Genomic DNA, 22,783 nt, shown 5'->3' with positions numbered 1-22,783 from the left:
TGTGAAGTCTGCAATATTTCACTTTCCCAGAAGGCTCATTGCAAAAGCCATTCAAATCCTTCCTTAAACCTGGCTACTCTGGATCACCCACTAATGCACTTATCAGACCACTTGCAGAGTCCATGTCCAGAGGTTGAAGGGAATAAAATAGAAAGCTACTGGCCCCTCTTTGGGTATAGAACTAACTCTTGGAGTTGCTTTCTCTATTTCAGTCTGCCTTATTCAACTATCAAGCAAATATGCCTAGCTTGTCACATCATAATTTATGTCTTTACAGCATAAGAGAACAGCTCATTGTGAGCCGACCAGTTTACCTGTGGAAAAGGCCATGCCCAAGCATGTGTTGAAGCCAGTGATAGCCAGAATGTCATCGAAGCTGCCAGCAGCCATGAGTAAGGTCGGGATGCCTTTTTCAACCCCATAGCCTCCTTCCTGCAAAAGGAGCATTGAGGGTACCACGACAGCTGGAGATACAGCACCTAAAACAAAACTAAGTAGGCAGCACTTTAAACAGTTGATAGCACTTTACTCATTGTTATTACTGTTGTGGAAATTCTAGTAAAGTCTACCGTTTTAGAAGTTACTCTTTAAACAACTACAAATGGCAGCAAAGCACTAAGCCAGAAACACACATACACACACACACACACACACACTCTCACTCACACACACACAAATTCTATAGAGCCCTTTTTCCAAGTGTGGCCACAAACAAGTTGTACTGGAACTACTTAGGTTTCTGGGAAATACATAATTATGGGTGGTAAGGAAGCCCTCATGGGGTTATGTTTCAAGAATCTGCCTTTAAAAGTAAACACACACATTCATGGTATGACAGCTGAAAAACACAGTTGTGGACTTTTTAAATTGGAACTGACTGATGTTAGACCTTCTGTCGGGACTTGGTACGTAATATAGACAATGGATTAGAGAAGGCCATAATGGCAGTGCTGGCTACAGCAACCCCAGTAAGAGCTGTTAACAGCAGAAAATGTTATACGGTGGTTACTGGGTGCCAAACACTATTTTAAGTCCTTTACATATATTAACTAATTTAATCCAACAATCTTATCTTCATTCTGCAAATTAGGAGATTGAGACATGGAGGGATTCATGACCTTGCCAAAGGTCACGTACTGGAAAGTCATAGGGCTGGGATTGGAATCCAGGCAGTACAGCTTCACAGTCTCCACCATAAAAAGTAAGAATTTCTTGCCTACTTATTAGTACTAAATTCTTACTAAGTACTTTCACATTTATTTACTTCTCATGGCTGTTGACCTTGTTGACTTGAAGAACTGTCAGTGGAAGGAAGAGACAGCAGAACCACCTAATCATAATTGTCTGGTGTCAGAAGGAGAAAAACAGCATTAGGGGTTGATTACTGTTGACGTATTTATTATCTTTTGCACAGACTTTGAGGTTGAAAGGTGGCATTTCTCTTACCAGCATGGCATCAGGTGTAGGTAAAAGACCATTACTTTTTCAATAGTTTACATCATAATCGTTGTGAAAGTTAGAGATACTCTTTTTTCTTTTTTAAATGTTTAGGGTTTTTTGTTTGTTTGTTTTTTAAAGATTCTATTAATTTATTTGGCAGAGACAAACACAGTGAGAGAGGGAACACAGGAAGGGGGAGGGACAGAGAGAGAAGCAGGCTCCCTGGCTCTATCCCAGGACCCTGGGATCATGACCTGAGCCAAAGGCAGACGCTTAATGACTGAGCCACCCAGGCGCCCAGTTGGAGATATTCTATATACAGTATATTTTGAAGTTATAATATTTAGATGATGCTAGAATATCTATGTTGTAATTTCTGACATCCTTAAGAAAATTTGTTATGGATTCTCTTGTATGGAATCAGAGAAAGCCCTCAACATCCCTGCATTATTTTCACATGACAAAGAAAAACCATTACCCCAGTATAAATCCCCATTGCCATGGTAAACCCATTAGGAAGTGGGCAAGAAGAGCAGACGTGCATGCCTCCACCAGGCAAGGACCCATGGATAATCTTACACAAACACCCTTCAACTTCTTCAGGGCCTGAAATATACAAATAGAGATGCTAAAATAATCCTATAAAGACAGGAAGAGATTATGACATTAATAGTTTTTCTTCAGTACTCAGACCATGTCTGGGTTATCATAAATTTTCTAGGTAATGAGTTTTATTTAACAAACATTTCAGTGTTCTAAGTGTTTTCAGTCCTCATAGCAACCTTATGATATAGATAATATTATTATCCCCATTATTTTTAGACATCTTCATCTAAAAATGCACCAGTTAAAGTCAGTTGCCCAAGATCATGAAATTGGTGAGTTGTGCAGCTAGGTTTGAACTCAGGCAGGATGTTCTAGAGTCTGTGCTCAGTTAATACCCAAACTAGCTGATTGAACACTCTGAATTAACTTTTTAAATAAAGAGGCCAGAGTGAAAATCTTCATCTGTAAGAACATTCATTACCTCATTCAAAAACATGCATTAGAAATCGCACTAAAATAAGCATGCTTGAGACTCATCTTATGTACCACACAGCTTCTTGAGCTGGTATGGTTAGCCCTAAATACTAGCATATGGCTTTGCACACCAAAAATGTAGTATTTTCTCTCATGACTATTATTTACAAGGATGACCTAGATCTCTGTCAGAGAAAAGGGGAGCCTTTATTCTTAGTGCTGTCCCCAGACAGTAATTCCACAATGCTCCAAGAAAAATATATGGGACCTCTTCTGGGAATAGTCGCCCTGAATGAAATAAACTCCATTCTCTTCTTGAGACTGTCACACATAGTGTCTAAAGCTCAGTGAGTCCCAAGAACTGCAGTATTGGAAGAACACAATTCGTGGTCAACAACTAGAAATTTATACTTCATACCTTTGAATCAAGTCCAAGGCCAGCACGGACCAATATGACAGACAGGGCTATGCTTCTCAAAGCAGAAGACCACTTGTGCTTGATCTGTATGTTATCACTGATGACAGGGATATTCCTGAGAAGAAACCCAGCAAGCAGCATGCCTAGGATGAAGAAGCCAACAACTCTTAAGTTAGTATACAAATATAGAAAATATTTTTGGCACTTTATTTTTGGGTTCATGTCTCTTTAATATTCTTTTTTAAAAGTTTTTATTTAAATTCCAATTAGTTAACATACAGTGTAATATTAGTTTCAGGTGTACAGTATAGTGATTCAGCACTTCCATACATCACCTGGTGCTCATTACAAGTGCCCTCCTTAATCCCCATCACCTATTTAACTCACCACCATCCCCCTCCCGGTAACCATCAGTTTGTTTTCTATAGTTAAGAGTCTGTTTTCCTCCATAAGAGACTCAAAAAAAAATATTTTACTTATTTGACAGAGAGAGTGACAGAGAGACAGAGCACAAGCAGGGGGAGTGGGAAAGGGAGAAGCAGGCTCCCCACTGAGCAGTGAGCCCCATGTGGGGCTTGATCCCAGAGCTCTGGGATCGTGACCCGAGCTGAAGGCAGACACTTAACTGACTTAGCCATTCAGGTGCCCCAGGAGACTCGTAATCATAGGAAACAAACTGAGGGCTTTCTGAAGGGGAGAAAGGTGAGGGATGGGGTAATTGTGTGGTGGGCTTTAAGGAGGGCATGCGATGTAATAAGCACTGGATGTTATATAAGACTGATGAATTACAGACCTGTCCTCTGAAACCAATAATAAATTATATGTTAATTAATTGAATGTAAAATTGTAAAAAAGAGTCTGTTTTCTGATTTGTCTCCCCCCCCCATGTTCAACTGTTTTGTTTCTTAAATTCCACATATGAGTGAAATCATATGGTATTTGTCTTTTTCTCACTTATTTCACTTAGCATAATACTCTCTAGCTCTATCCATGTCCTTGTAAATGGCAAGATTTCATTCTTTTTTATGGCTCAATGATATCCTATTTTGTATATATATATATATATCGCACATCTTCCTTATGCATTCATCAGTTGATGGATGTTTGGGCTATTTCCGTAATTTGGCTATTATTGATAATGCTGCTATAAACATTGGGATGCATGTGTCCCTTTGAATTACTATTTTGGATTCTTCGGGTAAATACCTAGGAGTGTAATTTCTGGGTTGCAGGGCAGTTCTATTTTTAGCTTTTTGAGGAACCTTCATACTGTTATCCAGAGTGGCTGCCCCAGTTTGCATTTCCAGCAACAGTGCAAGAGGGTTCCCCTTTCTCTACGTCCTTACCAACACTTGTTTTTCTTTTGTTGTCTATTTTAGCCATTCTGCCAGGTATTTCCTACACTTCAGGTGTGAAAAAGACTACCTTATAATCCCAGGAACCACATCCTTTATGCTTAGTCCCTAGATGAAATAAGGTCAAACTTTTGATAAAACATTACAATAATATGTTAAATTAGAGGAGCTAAAAAAAAAAGGCTTTAATGTGCAGATAAAAATGATTAGAATCAGGGACAACTGGGTGGCTCAGTTAGTTAAGCACCTGGCTCTTGGTTTCAGCTCAGGTCATGATCTCAGGGTTGTGGGATAGAGCCCCATGTCGGGGTCCATGCTCAGTTGGAGTCAGCTTAAAGATTCTCTTCCTCTGCCCCTACTCTCCACTCTCTACCTCTAAGATGAATAAATGAATCTTTAAAAAATGATTAGAATCACTAATTGTTCCTAAATTATTGAACTTGCAAGGGAGAAATAGGATGCAGTATTTGGATAGAAATGTGGTCAAATTCTAAACAGAATATTTTAATACAATACCCAATTCAGTTACCCTTTTGTGTGCAAATAGCAAGCAGCTCCTGAAATTATTTGCTATGTTGGATTACCTGAATTGTCAACAAATACCTGTACGGGTTCTATTTTACCTTCAAGCCAGATAACTTGATACAAAATACATAACTTGCTTTGCAAAGGCCTATAGGTGAGTTATGATAAAATAGACATTGCTTTGTCAAGTCCGCTGCTGACTTTTTTGTTCAGCCTTTCAACATTTACCTAATGCTTTCAGTATTTTAATTTTTTTTAACTTTTAAAAAGATTTTATTTATTTATTTGAGAGAGAGAAAGAAAGCATGAGTGAGATGGAGGGGCAGAGGGAGAGGGAGAAGCAGACTCCCATTGAGTAGGGAGCCCAAAGTGGGGCTGAATCCCAGGACCCTGGGATCATGACATGAGCTGAGGGCAGAGGCTTCACTGACTGAGCTACCCAGGAGCCCTGCCTTCAGTATTTTAGACACCATAGTAGGTATTAGAAATATAATAATGAACAAAAACTTGGTACTTCACGTCAACAAGCTTTCAGCCACTGGGGAGCAAACAAACTGACAACCTCAGTTTTGTGGAAGTATTGAATGAACTCAGACAGGAGGGGTGAGTCAGAGGGATTCAAAGAAGGGAAGAAGGGGCTGGGAGTTGAAAAGTTTCTGGATGGGTTAACAGTTTCTTCCAAGGTGTGAAGATGACGTGTGATACATTCTGGGAAATGTAAGTAGTTGACAGTGACTGAGGGAGCTGAGGCGTTTGTGAGAGAATTGTGCCCATGCTGAGCCCACATGCCCCTATAATGGGAAAGACTTCTCTGTCAGACACTGTGAGGCTGCCAGCCTCTGTTCTTTCCAAGCAGTATCCTCTGTTCACCACGTCCTTACAAGCATGACACATTAAATGATTAAACAAACCTACTAATGTTGAAATGTTCTGTGTGTAAGCTAAGAGAATAGAAGCTAATTACAAACTCAGTTTTTGTGACTTGCTCCAGACCCCGTTAGACCAAGAAGCATCACTTCCAAGCGTCTCTCACAACTGCCATTTAATCTAGAAGGTCTCTTAAGTTCTGAATTCTGCAGTCAGGGTCTTTCCAGAATCTTTGCAAGTATGAACTGGCCTACAACTGTTGTTTTTAGAAGAATAATAAGGATACTCTATGCTTGTGGTAAATTAAAACACTACTTACATGTATAAAGAGACAAGTACAAGACATCACGACTGCAAACTTTTGATCTTCATTCACTAAAGTTTTTCACTCTTGAGGGTTTCTCTACCAATTTAAGCATGCTTCTGTACCTATGTACAACATATTCTATTCTGTGCTTCATTTTTTTAATAGTTGCAGCAGTGTCAGAGTGCCTGGGGGGCTCAGTTGGTTGAGTGTCTGACTCTTGGTTTTGGCTCAGGTCCTGATGGTGGGACTGCGCCCTGCACCAGGCTCCATGCTCAGCAGGGAGTCTGCTTGAGATTCTCTCCTCCTGCAACCCTCTCAAGTAAATAAACAAGTCTTTAAAAAAAATAGTTGCAATAGTATCTCATGTTTGGAAGTGCTGTAATTTCTTGATCAGTTAATGGACTTCAAGGAAATTTTCAGGCCTTTCATTACAAAGAATGCTGAAATGACCACAGTTCAAAAGAAATAATAATCTAATAAGAACTCAAAAATATGTTAAGAGTTTCTTTTGGAGTTTTGGTGGAGGGGAATGAGGAAGTATTTTTTATTCTCCAAATGAACGTGAAAATGACTTCCCTGGAACACTGTTTCCTTTGCTGATGGTCTGGATGGATACGGCCTCCTGATATTGATTTGGCAGATGACCCCTTCACTCCTTTGTCAATGATGTGAGTGACTTGCAATACATTGAGCCCTGTTTTGCAGCATTTGCTGACTTCTATCTTATAGTTACTTCTACCATGGTTGATGTTAACCTACCAACATGATGTCAACAAACGTGCAATTGGGAAGAGCTAGCCAGTGGCACACCATTATATATTAGTTCTATAATTTTAAGAGCATAGATAAGGGGAAAATGCAGTAAAATTGTTGGAGGCCATGGCATAGTTGAGTCGTGGATCAAACTAGGCCCTGACTTGTGTCTCCTTTAAAGTCCAGACATCTTGATAAGGGGTTAAGGACAGGAAAGTTGAGTAACACTGAGAAAGGGTCTGTACTATGTGCGCTCGCCTACGTGACTTCCCACACGTTCTCCCTACAGAAGGGAACAATGTGGTCAGGGTCATAAATTCTTAGTTGTTCCTTGTTGTTCCTGTACTTCTCATAACCCACTCCCTGGTTGATTGTAACTTCTTGTATCAGTAGTAGCTAATGGCATTAGCCGTGATTACCTGGCATCACGAGATTTGTTAGTAGTTAATGTAAACTTGTTATAGGAACTTGCGGTATCTGACTAGATATTGATGTATTACTCCTTCTATTGTGGTCTGCCTTATAAATGCTTGTAAGATGTGGAATAAAATCGGCATTGTTGGACATCCTCCTCAGTGCTCCTCCTGCACCCATCTCTCTGCTTCTCGAGTTCTTTTCTTCATCCTCTTACCCTCATGTTCCTGGTCGATTTGTCACACTGGTCGTGACATAAAATAATTAGAAAGTGATCAATTTTGAGTATCTATTGGTCTTGTTTTTAATGAAAATTATTTAATTGAAGTTGAAATTAAAATTGCAAATTTAATTTACTTTTTACAAATTGCTGAGTTTAACTCAAAACTTAACAATTGGCTTTTGGTGCCAGCACAGCAAATACAGAAATATTTTATATCTATTTCCAAAAGCTTTCCAAACTACAATTTTTAAGATATGATATACTCTTTTTTTAAAAGATTTTATTTATTTATTTGACAGAATTCACAAATAGGCAGAGAGGCAGGCAGAGGGGTGGGGGGGTAGCAGGCTCCCCACAAGCAGAGAGCCTGACACGGGGCTTGATCCCAGGACCCTGAGATCACGACCTGAGCTGAAGGCAGAGGCCCAATCCACTGAGCCACCCAGGCGCCCCAAGATATGATATATTCTTGAAGAAAACAGTAAGTGTTTAGCACTTACCTAGAAGACGAGGCAGTGGAGGCAATGTAGGTAACTTAATGAGCCCCAAAAGTTTACCTCCAGTGATGGCACAATAGAATAGGATTATAATTCCAAATAGGTTTCCTCCAGGAAGACATTCGCTGCCAGTAATTGACCAAACTACAGCCCAGAGAAGAACCACCATGGTAACTGAAATAAACCAGGAAAACTAGTTTTAACCAGTAACTTGTCATATGCAGGTTTTAGTATAATGTAAAAATTTAAAAAATGTTGAATATACATACATACATTTATAACCAAGTGTAAATTTTAAAGAACATTAGTAACATGAACAACTGGGTAATTCCCAACCATCTTAAAAAATAGGCAATTACCAGTGCCTTTGGATCCACCTATGGCCCCTCCTGATCCCATTCCCAATCTCCTTCCACACTGCCAGAAGAAACTTTTTTTTTTTACACCATTACCCTATTTTTCTTTATAATTTTACCAAAAATAGTCACTAGTTAATAAAAAAAAGTAACATTGGCTATCTCTATTATCTTCATAGGAACAGGAAAATGCTTGACCAATCACATTCAAGTATTTTTAGTTCTGTTGTAAATTAAACAGTTTTTGTTTCTTTTCTATAGACAATGTTTGTTTGGAATTATCCATATACTCCTCTATTTTCTATTTTGATCATTATTTGTTATGCTAACTCAACCCTTTTTATCTGGGACAATTATTTTGTTGCCTGAAGAATTTTCTTTAATAAAGGTATTTCTATTAGGATATGAAATGTTTCCTTGTTTGAAAAGTTTGTGTTGTACTAAATTGTATGCTGAAAACAAAAAGACTCCTCAGAAAACAGTTGGGCAGACCACTCAAAACTCAGAATTTGTGACCAAAGTACTGATAAAAAACGTAAGAATCCTAATAAAAGTACCAGTACAGTTAAATCTCCACTGACATTTGTATCTCATGGTCTCTTTTTTGCAGACTTAATCCCTGGAAACCCACAACTTCAACATGTAGAATCCTCAAAGCATTTGCTTTCTATAGAAAGCAGTTCCATCTAAATCTGATCCAGATTACAGTTTTTTCCATCAATCAAAAATGTGCGATCCCAGTTTTAACTGAGGAAAAAGTTTTGGCAGCTATTTTAACTGTACTGTCATCTTCTACATCCACATGTGGTTTCATTAGACAGTTTAATGGTGTAGAAGTTGAAAAGTCTTTGAAGCCCCTCAGCCAGTAACTAACAGCCTGAAGGAGTTAAGCTTTTTTAAAAGTCCTCATTTTAGGGAAGCCTGGTTGGCTCAGTTGGTTAAGTGGCTGCCTTTGGCTTGGGTCATGACCCCCGGGTCCTGGGATCGAGTCCCACATTGGGCTCCTTCCTCAGTGGGGAACCTGCTTCTCTCACTTCCTGCAGTTCTCCCTGCTTGTTCTCTCTCTCTCTCTGTCAAATAAATAAGTACGATCCTTAAAAAGAAAATGAAAGTCCTCATTTTAGTAAGACTTTATCTTTAATTGTAAGAAACCATACACCTGATCTTTTTTGGTCTGTTTTGGCTTTTCAGTGTGTTTTGCATTCATGTGCTATTGCTTGATGATGCAAAATGTAAGCATGACAGGAAAAAATATGTACTAATGCAACATTTCATATTATACTGACACAATTCCTTATTTACCATCATATATGAATTAATTCATGGTACAGAAACACTGTATCAGAGTACACTATATTTCTCATGAAGATCTGTTGGCAGTAATTCTTGGTTTTATTTATTTGCATTACCTTTATTCTCATTCTTGAAAGATAGTTTTCCAGGGTATACACTTCTAGGCTGAGAGTTACTTTCTCCCACTTCCTTGAAAATACTATTCCTTGATTTTCTGGCTTTCATTATTGTTTTTAAGTCTCTTTTAGGGAAATCTTTTTCTTTGGCTGTTTTAAAGATCTTTATTTTTTTCTCTGGTTTTCTGCAATTTCAGTGTGATGTGTTCAGTACTTATGTTTAATTTCAGTACAGCTTCCTTTTAGTTTGTTTGGAATTTATGTTTTCCATCAATTCTGGAACATTCATCTTTATTTCTTCAAATATTTCCTCTTTGCCATTCTTCTTATTCTCTTTTGCTGGAACAATGATGAAATAATTAAACAGTCACAGTCCTTTTTCCATTTACCTAACCCTAGTTTTCATGCTGTCCATATTTTTGTGTGTGTACTGCTTTGTAATGTCTTCACATCTAGTTGCTAGATTATCGATCTTCTTTTCACTTACTCTGCTGCTTGATCTACTGGGTTTTGAATTTCAATTACTGTACCATGTCTTTCATTTCTAGAAGTTCAATTTGGTGCTTATTAAAATCAATTCATATTTATAAACAGTTACTTGTTTTATATTTCCTACCTCATTTACTTCTTTATAGATATTGAGAATATTTTATATTTTATTTCCTGATAATGCAAATTTTTGAAATCTATTTCCTTGTGTGTGTTGTGATTTCTGTTTTTGTTTGTTTGGTTTTGTTTTTTTGGCAACAGTGAGCTCTTCCCTGAAACTTTGTCTTTGGGAATTGTTGGAGGTGAATGTGAGTTTTCCCAGATAGGATCTGAATTTGTTCCTACCATGTGCTTAGAATCTTAACAATCTGGGACTATTTTTAAAGATGTTGAACTTTTTTTTTTTTTTTTTTAAGATTTTATTTATTTGGGGCACCTGGGTGGCTCAGTGGGTTAAAGCCTCTGCTTTCAGCTCAGGTCATGATCCCAGGGTCCTGGGATCAAGCCCCACATCGGGCTCTCTGCTAGGCAGGGAGCCTGCTTTTCTTCCTCTCTCTGCTACTCTCTGCCTACTTGTGATCTCTCTGTCAAATAAATAAATAAAATCTTTTTTAAAAAAAATATCTCTCCTAGGCATACTGTTTTTGGTGTCTGACAAGTTCCTGTTTTCTTGATAGATGACAGGTACATTTAAAAGACTTAATATATTATTTTCAGATGTTTTCACTGACATAAATGATAGGATTGTTCATTGAGTGTCATCTACCATATTGCTGGAGATCAAATCCAATGTCCCATTTTTTAACCCTTACAGAATTATTACAGATTTTGTAGACTATGATGCTATTACAATGAAATAACTAAAGAATTCTCTGTATTTTCCATTTGGGTATAGGAGGTGAAATGTAGTATGGGAGGTGCAATGGGAAAGGAGGAATTGCCAGCTATTAAACTTTATCTTATCACAGAATAAAACCTGTTTTGTACTAAATTCAAAAGATGAATTAATTTTTTCCACTTCAAGACTGCTTTTCTTTTAAACCTCTAACATTCCTTTCTCATATGTAAAATGCAGTTCTAAATACATAATAAGTGTACATTTACAAGGTTTCTCTAAATCACATTTAATTCAGTTAGTAATTTACTTCTCATTTGTGATTTTGGAAAATCGTATTTTCACATGTAAGATCTACTTCTTAAGAAAAATACTTAAGTACACTGAAGGGACATGGGCAGGAGTACAGGGGTAAAAAGAGCAGACTTGTAAGCCTCAGGAACAGAGGCACAGGAAAACAAGTAAAGAGGTGTTTTTATATCACGAGTTCCCATTTCTCAGGCCACTTTCTGGACAATGATCATAGAATTTAAAAAAATGAGTCTCCAAATTACTTTATTGATTTATACTCTTTCCTTAACGCAATCCCTATCTGTTTTTACTATAAATATTTAAACTGGAAATCTGCCATAATTTGAATGCTGAAAGTTTAAAAAATAATAAAAAGGACAGAATAGGTATTAAATTAACTGTTGCCTTATCAACTGATGTATATTTTGGAACTTACCTAATTTCATTAAAACCACATGTGGAGGCTAGAATATAACACATTATACTTGGTTTCCATTGTTCCAGCTGAGAAGGGTAAAATATCTTTCAGAGCCCACAAATGAAGTATAACAATAAAGAAATGAGTCTGATTTTTTAGTAAACACAACTTTTAGATCAAACGTGTTATGTTCTTCAACATAATTATTTGGGAAGCCATATATATGCTCCAGTGGTACTGTCATTCCTCAACATAATTTTTGAAATTGTCTTTAAATTTGCCTGTATAGACAATTTCCAAACCCCTTCTCCTTTTTCCTGCTATACTACATACCCTCCAATGTACAAAGTTAACACACACACACACACACATACACACACACACACAACTTTCTTTTTTTAACAAAAAATAGCATTACTGAATCTGAACACCCATCTTTTATCAAAATAATGTTTGGCTGCCTCCAAAAACCAAATCCATTCCTAAAGATAATATTTGAAATAGTGTTGAGATAAACTCCCAAAGAAAAAGCCCCCAAATATTTTAGGTAATTGTAGTTATACTGGAATAAGTTGAATTGGAAACTAGGATCCTTACTTATAGAATGATGGATTCATTTGATAGGATAGATTGAGCTGTATTTGTTCAGACATTAGTTCCATTATTTAATAATAATTAAAACCAATGTTTATGTAGTGTTTTTCTACATCACGATCCCTGGAGTCCTAATGTAATTTTGTGAAATTACTCAGATACAAAAAAGGAAAATGTCATTGATCTCTGCTCTTTTACTCTCCCTGCTTGCTACAATGGTAGTGGCAACAGCACTGTGGGAAACCTTATGTTGAAGATGGTGGACCCATAAGCATGGGACCCTCAGTGACTTGTGGAGCAGAGCCAAGTACCATGTAAATTGTTCACCCAGTAGTTTTTATGTGTGAAATAAGTAAACTTCTTTCTATCCTTTAAACCATATTATTTTGGAATATCTCATTATAACAATTTTATCTTTTACCCTCTCTTTCTGAATTATTTTTTTACCATTTACATACCATTTGTTATTCCTTTATCCAGAAAACCATGTGGGGGACAAGAAAATGTTTGTCTTAGTCTTTGCAAATTATTTGATTCAGTTGGTAGTTTTTGTAGCTTTTTTTCATGGCTATTCAGGAGGTTACTTCCTTCTGTTGGTTCTTTGGCGTCTGTTGCTTTGGAGGTCATAACTGTTTCCTCCTGGGATTAAAGCAATTTAAGAAACCTTAAATACAGAAAACCATGTATTTGCTGTACATTTTTATAGTTAGAGCCATCACATCACAGATCAAATTTCCATTGTGAGAATCAAGGCTAACACTTTATAGTGGAAATGCACAGCTATATTAATAGCTAATGAGTAAATGCTTGGAACCAAAACTATGTTTAGGAGTATTTAACATTGAGTCCCTATTGGTAATATTATAAATGCTTGAGTCACATAGTATTCCATTTTGTTTTGTAGTACTGGGTTTAAAATTAGCCTGTTTAAGGTATTATTCAAGGCAATAGTTGGTAAATATATCAAAGTGGTCCAGAAAAAGAGAACCATTTGTGGTGAAGACAAATTCAAATTCATTCATCTACTTGAATTTAAGCAATAAAAAAAGAGAGGGGAGAAACCAGAACCATTCCAGGGGTTAGGTTGGGAACACAAAGCATTTCACAGGCTCTCTATTTTTCCAGCCTTATGTGGGTCTAGCTACTAATGACTACCAGGAAAACTGGTAGTTAAATCTACTGTACAAGTTTGGGTATTAAGAATGGGGAGAATTATTAACTGAGTAATGGAGAATGAAGAGAACACAAATGTATCATAGATTTGGAAACAGTACCTTCCTTAAGGAAATGGTTAGAATGTTCTACATTTGATCATAGGTTTACCTGTATTTCTTGATATGCAGAAGCTGTGTGATCCATTCCTGAAGATGGTTCCAAATCTTCATGTTCAATGACTTTATCTTCATCCCCCATGACTTATAATTAGAAAAAAGATGATACAGGGAAGAGGAATTGGATCTGTTTTAAAGAAGAAATAGTATAGATATAGAACAAGGTGGAGGGATGCCTGGGTGGCTCAGTTGGTTAAGCAGCTGCCTTCAGCTCAGGTCATGATCCCAGCGTCCTCGGATCGAGTCCCACATCGGGCTCCTTGCTTGGCAGGGAGCCTGCTTCTCCCTCTGACCCTGCCTGCCACTCTGTCTGCCTGTGCTCGCTCTCATTCTCTCTCTCTCTGACAAATAAATAAAATAAATAAAATCTTAAAAAAAAAAAAAAAGAACAAGGTGGAGATTTACATGAATGGATTTAGCAGCATTTTGAGCAATTTAAAACGAGTGACTTGCACTTATTTTTTCCCTTAGAACTCTCAAGGTCTAAAATACTTTAAATTGGACTATTCTTAACTTTCAAAAAAATTTTCTTTTTAAAAATTTACTTATTTATTTATCTTTCAGAGAGAGAGAGAGAGAGCAAGTGAGGGCACAAGCAGGGGGAGCAGCAGCCAGAGGGAGAAGCAGGCTACTTACTGGATGCAGGACTCTCCCAGGACCCTGGGATCGTGATCTGAGCTGAAGGCAGGTGTTCAACTGTCTGAGCCACCCAGGAATCCCTATTCTTAACTTTCAATTGCTAATCTTTCCTTTGATTGCAATATATTATACTAATTCTTATTTACCCTTACCTCTCTTGGTAAAGGCCTTATTAATATTTTTATATGGTTTCTCTCCCACCTTGTTTTTTGAGTTATTCTTTCAATATGCCAAGCAATATTATTGTTAAATTATTCTCTTTAATGGGGCAAATTGACAGGACCTAACCTTATTAGTTATTCTACTCTCTTTCAAATGACTTTGCTCATCTGGTTTCCAAACCCACAGAAGATATGATTTATAAGTTAAAATATAGGAAGAGTTTGCGATAGGCAAACTGAGAGCAGCATGAGTGATAGCTGACAGGAAGGAGACAGAAAGATAGAAATTTAAGGCTAAAAATATAGGGATAGATATCTTTTCCGTATTTGCAGCTTTGGTCTGCCAAGCTTCTTTCTCCCTGGCTTTTTGGTTCTAGCATATTATTTTCTTTTGTATAATCCCCATCTCCTCTTTCCTCCATCTATGTGGTTCATTTGAAACTCATGTCCTCCTCACCTTCCCAATCCCCATGCTTTACCAATGCTCTGAAGATAAGGACAAGCCTGGCCAATGAGGGAACTTATTTCCCAGTCACAATGACTGTTTTAGGCATGAGAATGTGATCCACACCTGGCCAATGAGTCAGCTTTAAGGTGTTCACTGGAACCACTGAGAAAGAGCTTTCTTTTTGTTGGGTTTGCTAAGCCCAGACTCACTATTGGCAATCCTTGTGATGTACAGAGAAGCCTTCCAAAGAATGAAGTGACTTAATATGGAAGGAGAGAAAGGGAAAGCCTCAAATTGATAACCACATTGTTGATATACCTGAAAGCAGCTCCTTTTCAGTTATAGCTAAGCCAATAAATTCCTTACCAGTTTGAGTTGGATTTCTGTCACTTGCCACCAAATGAATTCTCAGTAAGAACCTTCATACCTGAATTACCCTGAAGGATCCCCTGTATAGTAACAGATGTTTAGGAAGATGATTTTACATCTTCAAGAAAATGAAAGGAAAAAATGATGTGCTAATATTTTCTGTTTTAGGAGTCATTAAAATATATAGTATGGCTTAGAAATGTAAAGAGAATGTTTAGAAAATGTGGTATTCAATAAAATAGGTATCAGTTATCCAGAAAGTTAATTTAAAAGAAATACTTTGGGGCACCTGGGTGGCTCAGTGGGTTAAAGCCTCTGCCTTAGGCTTAGGTCATGATCCCAGGTCCTGGGATCAAGCTGGAGATGCTTGGATGTCTTGAATAAAAAAATAAAAAGTGGGGAAATATGGAAAGACTAGATGGTTTCCTAGTAATTAAGAATCACAATTTAATGGGATAATAAAAGTTGGAAAGGCCTTTAGAAATTACCTGGTTCAATATCTTTAATATTTGTATGAGAAAACTAAAGGCTAGAGAAGCTAAATAACTATTTTCAATAAACACAGCCAGTATAAGCCAAGTATCATAGTAAAACTGTGTAAAAATTTGTGAAATGAGAGAATTCTTTAATCTGTATCTTTGATTTCATGTAATTTCTACCAAATCATTGCATTATATTTTATATTTTTGCTGTAACATTTTGTTTAGAATCCTACTCATGTATAGCCATAATTAATTGTAAGTTTGGAAACATATCCTATAAGAAAATATTTTTATTTTCTATCCTGTAATATCTTTAGCTTTACTCTTTCTCATTGTTACGACTGCTATACAGTTTATTATAAACAACAAAATTTACCAATCCATTTAGGTTGCACAACATTGGTGGCAAAATAAATGAAACAGGAACTTTTAATCTGTACTCATGACAAATATTATTTACATATTATGAATTATTAATTAATTGGCTAAGTGGCAACTTGCCATTTTAATATACCTTAAGATTCTAAGGATTAAGGAACTCTTTTATTTTTAAATCAGTTAAACTAAGATATTTTGACATATTTTTGTATATAAAAAATGTTACTGAGAAGTAAGAAGGCAAAGCACATTTTAGATAAATACTAAAAGTGTCTACAAACAGAAGAAAAATTTTTTTCTGCTCTCAATCAAGATATTGCATTATGCAGACCAATACACAACAATAAACCATATTAGAAAAAAGTTATCTCATGTCAAATGGTAGAATTTTATAGATTTCATAATTCAGTAAATCATGTTAATTTAATTAAAGTTCTGTGACACAAATATAGATTTCAATAGAAGAATGTGTTTTGAACTAAGCCAAAGGATGTTGCTGTTATGACTGTTGTGATTCCCCACTAACAGGTCAAGAGTTTTCTAAAAACATACACAAAGGTTGTTGGCCACTTATGCCTCTCTTTAACATTCCCAGTATACAGAATTTTCTACAGAACTGACCTACATGCTTAGAAACCATATTGGCTTAATTTGCACTTCATGTTGCAATACCAGGGACATATGCCACCCAAATCATAGAGCTGTGGACTTGAAAAGAACAGTCTCCTAAATCCTTCCTCTAAACTTGAGAGAAAATTGTAGATCAAGAATAACAGATCAAGAATATGAATGATTATGCATATGTATATGTATGTAAATAAATTGAAAAAGTCTGTTAATAGTAGTTGCCTTTGGGGAAGGAAATGGAATTAGAGGGAATTTCATTTTTATTCTCCATATTTTTGCATTGTTAGGATGTTTATGATAAGAAGATTTTCTTATGCAATTCAAAATACATTTTTAAAAGCTATATAATTCTTAAACTTTTAGTGAAAAGAAAATGATACAGCTTTCCTCAGTAATAATATTTTTCAGAGATAAAATCTAGTAATTTTATTTTAGGTAACTCAATCCCGATGCTACAATTTAAGGTATTTTTTTGTTTGTTTGTTTGTTTTTGTGTTTTTCTAAGAAGATGGAGAAGTGCCTAACATCTTCTACAGCAGTTTTAAATATTTTTTAAATAAAGAAATATTTCATCAAATAAAACCTTATCCTGAAATCTAACACATAGGACCAATAAAGATGGAGCTGCAGGAGCCCTGTCCACTGACCCCTATTCCTCCTGGCAAGTGAAGCACATTTTGAAAACCACTTTTGTAAATATGTTTTCACATATAGAAAAATGTCTGTTAAGTCAGCCTTCTCTTTTGTGGATTATTTTAATAATCTAAATGTTTAAAAGTGTTTTCTGTAATATTCTAGAGGAAATAAAAGAACTCTCAATTTGTGAATGTCCACAGGCTCTTGGTCAAGTAAAATATGCTTATTGCTATCAACTAACTTACTGTAAAGGAGTCATTACACAGATAAAGGCTGGTAATTCTTGTTATTTTCTCTGACCTGGGGACAGACCAATACTTAATGGGGTAATCTTAATGAGAATTTATATACATGGCTAGAGTACTGTATGGGCTATAGTCATACATTTGAAAGAACATCTCCACAACTCTATATTAAGTACACTGTAATGACAATAAAAACTCCTACCTTTGTTGTTTATCACTTGTTTTGAAAGTGGAGTTTCGCAATCTGATATAGTGTCTGTGTGCAACATACAGAAACCTTCCAGTTTCTGGATTCTGCTAATTAACTTTGATCTCATGTTCATTCCCCAAAAGGATACCTACCCAGCAGTGAGAAATTCAGGTCAAGTGAAGGTCAAGTTAAAATTTCCTTGCATTAATTACTAAAATGACTAAGAATGTTTCCCGGAACAGAATGACCTTATCTGAAAGTGTTAGGTGTGCCGACCACACAAGACCAAGTAATCAAAGGAAAACAACTGCTGTTCTATTTGGTTAGCTGGTACAGCGATTTGATTGAATCATTGTGAAGTAAAACACTATGTAATGAGATATGAAAACAAGCAAATTATTCTTAGTGAGAAGGGACCCAACACTTGCTTCTCTGCTTTCTAATTCCTTTCCCTACCAAGGACAAATGCATTTAATTCAAAGTTTTTTTGTTTGTTTGTTTTTTGTTTTTTTCTTTTTTTCAGGGTTTATTTATTTTTTATTTTTTAATTAATTTTTTATTTTTTATAAACATATATTTTTATCCCCAGGGGTACAGGTCTGTGAATCACCAGGTTTATACACTTCACAGCACTCATCAAAGCACATACCCTCCCCAATGTCCATAATCCCACCCCCTTCTCCTAAACCCCCTCCCCCCAGCAACCCTCAGTTTGTTTTGTGAGATTAAGAGTCACTTATGGTTTGTCTCCCTCCCAATTTCATCTTGTTTCATTGATTCTTCTCCTACCCACTTAAGCCCCCATGTTGCATCACCACTTCCTCATATCAGGGAGATCATATGATAGTTGTCTTTCTCTGCTTGACTTATTTCGCTAAGCATGATACGCTCTAGTTCCATCCATGTTGTCGCAAATGGCAAGATTTCATTTCTTTTGATGTAAAATACTACCTCTAGGCCTACTGAAATCAGAATTTCCAAGATTCAATCTCCCCAAGTGTGGCAACGCAACCTATTACCTATTAAGAGCCATTACTCAGGTATGCCAGTGTGTACCTTCTCCACCCCTAGGGATAAATTATGCTTGGTCTAAATCAATCTCTGTGCCACCATTCCTTTATGCCAGCTGTTGGCTTAGGGCTGAGCATGATTTACTTATTGCCAACAGAATCTGCGGGCGAGGCTGTTGGGCACCATTGGATGAGGAGAGAAAAGGAAAAGTGCATGTAGGGAATTCTATGCACATTTACATTAATTAGAATATAATTAGCATAGTGCTGCAAAAATGTGGAGCAGTCAGAGGAAGATGGAGATGAAAACCCTGAATGTAAATCCTGTGTCACTGCCTCCTGATTGGGCCATTTGGGGCAAGTTAGTTAGCCAGTCTGGATAGGTTTTTTCCCCCAACTGTAAAATGGTGATAATGCCTCTGTCACAGAAAATCCTAATACAGTATTAATAGAGTACTCCCCGTGCTTTATCTTCCTTTCATAAGATTTTCCTTGAGAAAAAAAGCATACATATACTGTACTGAAAAGCACAGATAAGAGTGCCAAATTCAAGCCTTTTAATCTGAACTAAATAAATAAAAATCAATAAAATAAAAAATGAATAAAAATAAATTTAAAAATAAATAAAATAGAAAATAAATAAAATAGATTTCTAAAAAAGGTAAAGAGATTTTATTATATGGATAAGAGACACTCAATGACTTTAGAAGGCTGTTAAAAACTCTTTAAAGTTTCGGGCACCTGGGTGGCTCAGTGGTTTAAGCCGCTGCCTTCGGCTCAGGTCGTGATCTCAGGGTCCTGGGATCGAGTCCCGCATCGGGCTCTCTGCTCAGCAGGGAGCCTGCTTCCCTCTCTCTCTCTGCCTGCCTCTCTGCCTACTTGTGATCTTTCTCTGTCAAATAAATAAATAAAATCTTAAAAAAAAAAAAAAACAAAACTCTTTAAAGTTTCTCATAATTGTACTCTTAACATGTGTGACACATAACTACAAAACACTTAGAACACTCCCTCATTACACAAGTGCATATATAGGTAGCTCTGTTTCCCCATATATAATGTTCTGAGGCTTTGTGTAGAGAAAGCTATAAATCCTTTTCTCTCAGAGGAACGATGTGTTCTATCATTAGTGTTTGTGTGCTGACCAAGATTCGCTGGCCTACCAGGTATCAACAAGGCTAGAAAATACTAAATAGATATTCAACAATCCTTTGTTCCAGAACATACTCTGTAGAAGTTTTAAGTGAAGCATTTTATGTTACATTTGTAGAGCAGGAGAATTCAGAGTTAACCTAGTCAGAGGGTAACAAACTCAAATACCTTCAGGGGCCAAACTCAAATGTGTGGGGGTGGTCTGTGGCAGCTGCAGAGGGTGGAGCCCAACTGAGGGCATTCACATCACTGCAAGCCCCTGAATTAATCTCATGGTTTCATTTCCCATCTAAAGAAATGGGAGAGAGGGGTGCCTGGGTGGCTCAGTGGGTCAAAGCCTCTGCCTTCAGGTCATGGTCCCAGAGTCCTGAGATTGCCTGCATCTGGCTCCCTTTCCTCTCTGCCTGCCTCTCTGCCTACTTGTGATCTCTGTCTGTCAAATAAATAAATAAATAAAAATTTAAAAAAAAAAAATGGAAGAGATTTGCTATGTGACAGAAGCCACATAGCAAACATATTAATCAGTCAGTACAGGAAATTGAAGCCACTTCAGGTATTTTAAACAGGAAGAGGATTTACACAGGGAATTAAGTGAATTATTTAAAGGCTAAAGAATGTTGAAAGGGCTAGAAGTGCAGGTTCTAGACTGGGCCTCCAGGAATGACATCTAGAACACTAACCAATGAGCCACTGAAGAATTTACTATTTTTGCTACAATCCGAAGGGCTGGCAAGGATTATGGAGTTCAAGAACACCACTGTAGCTGTGACTCCAAGGAGCTGGGATCTGGAAGCTGCCTGGACAAGGAACATAAGGTTCACCACTTCCCTCAACTGCTTCTTGACAGCCACAGAGCCGGTGATATGACATGACAATGCTGAGTCTGGTTGTCACTGCTGCTGTTCAGTCTCTCCCCATACCCACAGTTCTGAAGACAAGGACTGGCATCTCCTGGACCTTCCCTGACAATAGCAAACAGCCAAAAATAGCAGGGAGCTTGCTTGTACCTCACCTCTGCTTTTGAAATTTCAGACAAGTTCATCTATTTGCCAGACCCTAATTTTACACCTAGAGCTCTAGCTGGAATGGAGTCTAGGAAGTGTTTTTAGTTTTCCAGTTTGTTCTGTACATGAAGGCATACTAGATGCAGGTAGGAATGGATGTGAATGCCAACCCTCTATATGCAGCACAGCAATTTTTAGAGTAGCTCCAAGACAGACCTACATCACAGACTTTTTCCCACTTCTATAGAAATCCTTAAAAAAAAAAAAAAGCAAAACTCTAGTCAATAGGGTTATAATTCGAAAGATATTAATATTCTAGAAAATATATTATGTGAATCAGCCACTTTGCTCACATCAATAGTATAGCACAAATCACAGTACCTAATCACTTAAGTATATTCTGATTCACTGGATTTTGAGGTGCCGAATGGCAGAAACAAATAATTCATATTTGTATTTCTTGTTCCTATGTCTGCTTGGCCCAGAGAAGACACACAGGTGTTTGCTAAAGCAAAATGTTTCAAGAGCGCCTGGGTGGTTGGTTAAGCATCTGCCTTAGGCTCAGGTCATGATCGCATGCTCCTGGGATCAAGCCCACACAGGGCTCCCTGCTCAGCGGGGAGTCTGCTTCTCCCTCTCCCTCTGCCTGCTGCTCCACCTGCTTGTGCGCGCGCTCTGCCAAATAAATAAATAAATAAATAAATCAAGTCTTAAAAAAAAAATAGAGTAAAATATTTCATTCTTAGAAACAGTAAGCCAGAACTTTATGACAGCAGTTTTCAGCAGCAATAACGTCAGGTGGAGTTCCCCTTATAGAGTGGAGGAGTGGGGTGTCAGTCTTTCAATGAAAACAGAGGTTAACCAGGCTAAGGAAGGTAGTTGTCTTCTCTGTGTCCACTGGTGTCTGTTTCTTGACAGGAGGCTAAAGGAAATGGTGGCTTTCTGATATTAATCTTTTAGGGCAACAAATCACCAGAGTGGAGGGCGAGATAACAAGCCGATGGCTGATAAGTTTTAAAAAAAGCCACAGGCAGTGTGCACTTTGAGCAGGCGGTTGTATTTTCCACTCAGTAGGATCTGGTGGTTCTCAGCTTTTCGCGATGCTAACGAAGCCCACAGTAGCAACACCCTCCAGTTCTTTTGAGAACTAGAACACAAACAAACAACAAAAACTCGCTCTGGGCCCTTAGCATCTTCTGAGGGCTACTCACCTCGCGGTCTCCAGCGCAGGAAGGGTGGGAAACAGGGTAAAATGTCTGCGGAGAAGCCCGGTCCAGCCAGGCGCGCAGGGTCTCCAGACAGAGCATCTCCCCAGGCGGAGCCCGAGGCTGCGAAATATGCAAATATCCGGGCGCTGGGCGTGCCGGGGGCTTCCGAGGCTCCGCCTTCCCCGCACGCGCGGAGCGGCCCGGCGGAAAGAGGTCTGGCCAGGTGGCGCGGGAGGGATTCCTCCGGGCCCAGCGCGGCCGCCCCAGGCGCCCTCTTCCTTTCCAGGCCGGGAAGCCTGGCGGACCATTGGCCCCCTTCCCGAGACCTCGGTGCGGCCCCGCTATGTTTCAGTCGTGGGTTCTGGCCTGGCGGACCGCGGGTGCCCGGACCAGCGCGTCCCCAGGAAAGGTCGCCCCGCGAGCTCGGACCGCGGCGACGACGAGACCCTGGCGAGTGCGCGCAGCGCTGGCTCTTCCAGAGCCAGGGGTGGAGGCCGGACAGCCACTTAACGACGTTTAACGTTCCCTAAAACGACTTCTACATTTTGGGTTTTAGCTCCACCTTTCAGATGTGCTTTTTAGAAATGTCTTCGCAGAAGCGGTGGGAAGACAGGATTCTTTGGGTGACCCAATTAGGTGGGATGAAGGACACCCCGCCCCCCGCTTCTTTATTGCTTTTTTAACACCAGCCCGTC

At 38.1% G+C, this 22,783-nt stretch overlaps 1 protein-coding gene across 2 annotated transcripts in view; it reads right to left on the bottom strand.

The window, feature by feature from the left end:
• The window catches only part of SLC9B2 (solute carrier family 9 member B2), a 53,926-nt gene extending 31,443 nt beyond the window's left edge, over positions 1 to 22,483 (bottom strand). The window contains exons 1-7 of one of the 2 annotated variants that reach the window (XM_059171838.1): positions 22,092 to 22,483; positions 13,535 to 13,669; positions 12,670 to 12,850; positions 7,823 to 7,993; positions 2,879 to 3,021; positions 1,919 to 2,046; positions 315 to 490 (exon numbers count right to left, since the gene is read on the bottom strand). In XM_059171838.1, coding sequence (XP_059027821.1) covers positions 315 to 490; positions 1,919 to 2,046; positions 2,879 to 3,021; positions 7,823 to 7,993; positions 12,670 to 12,850; positions 13,535 to 13,624 — 889 coding nt within the window. In that variant the 5' untranslated portion in view covers positions 13,625 to 13,669; positions 22,092 to 22,483. The remainder of the gene's footprint in view (positions 1 to 314; positions 491 to 1,918; positions 2,047 to 2,878; positions 3,022 to 7,822; positions 7,994 to 12,669; positions 12,851 to 13,534; positions 13,670 to 22,091) is intronic. The other variant, XM_059171832.1, reaches the window with a different exon arrangement.
• Between the last annotated feature and the right edge of the window lie 300 nt (positions 22,484 to 22,783).

This window comes from Mustela lutreola, chromosome 1 (genome assembly GCF_030435805.1).
Source record: "Mustela lutreola isolate mMusLut2 chromosome 1, mMusLut2.pri, whole genome shotgun sequence".
NCBI lineage: Eukaryota > Metazoa > Chordata > Mammalia > Carnivora > Mustelidae > Mustela > Mustela lutreola.
The sequence above is the reverse complement of the archived record's forward strand: the minus strand, read 5'-3'. Positions and strand labels throughout refer to the sequence as shown.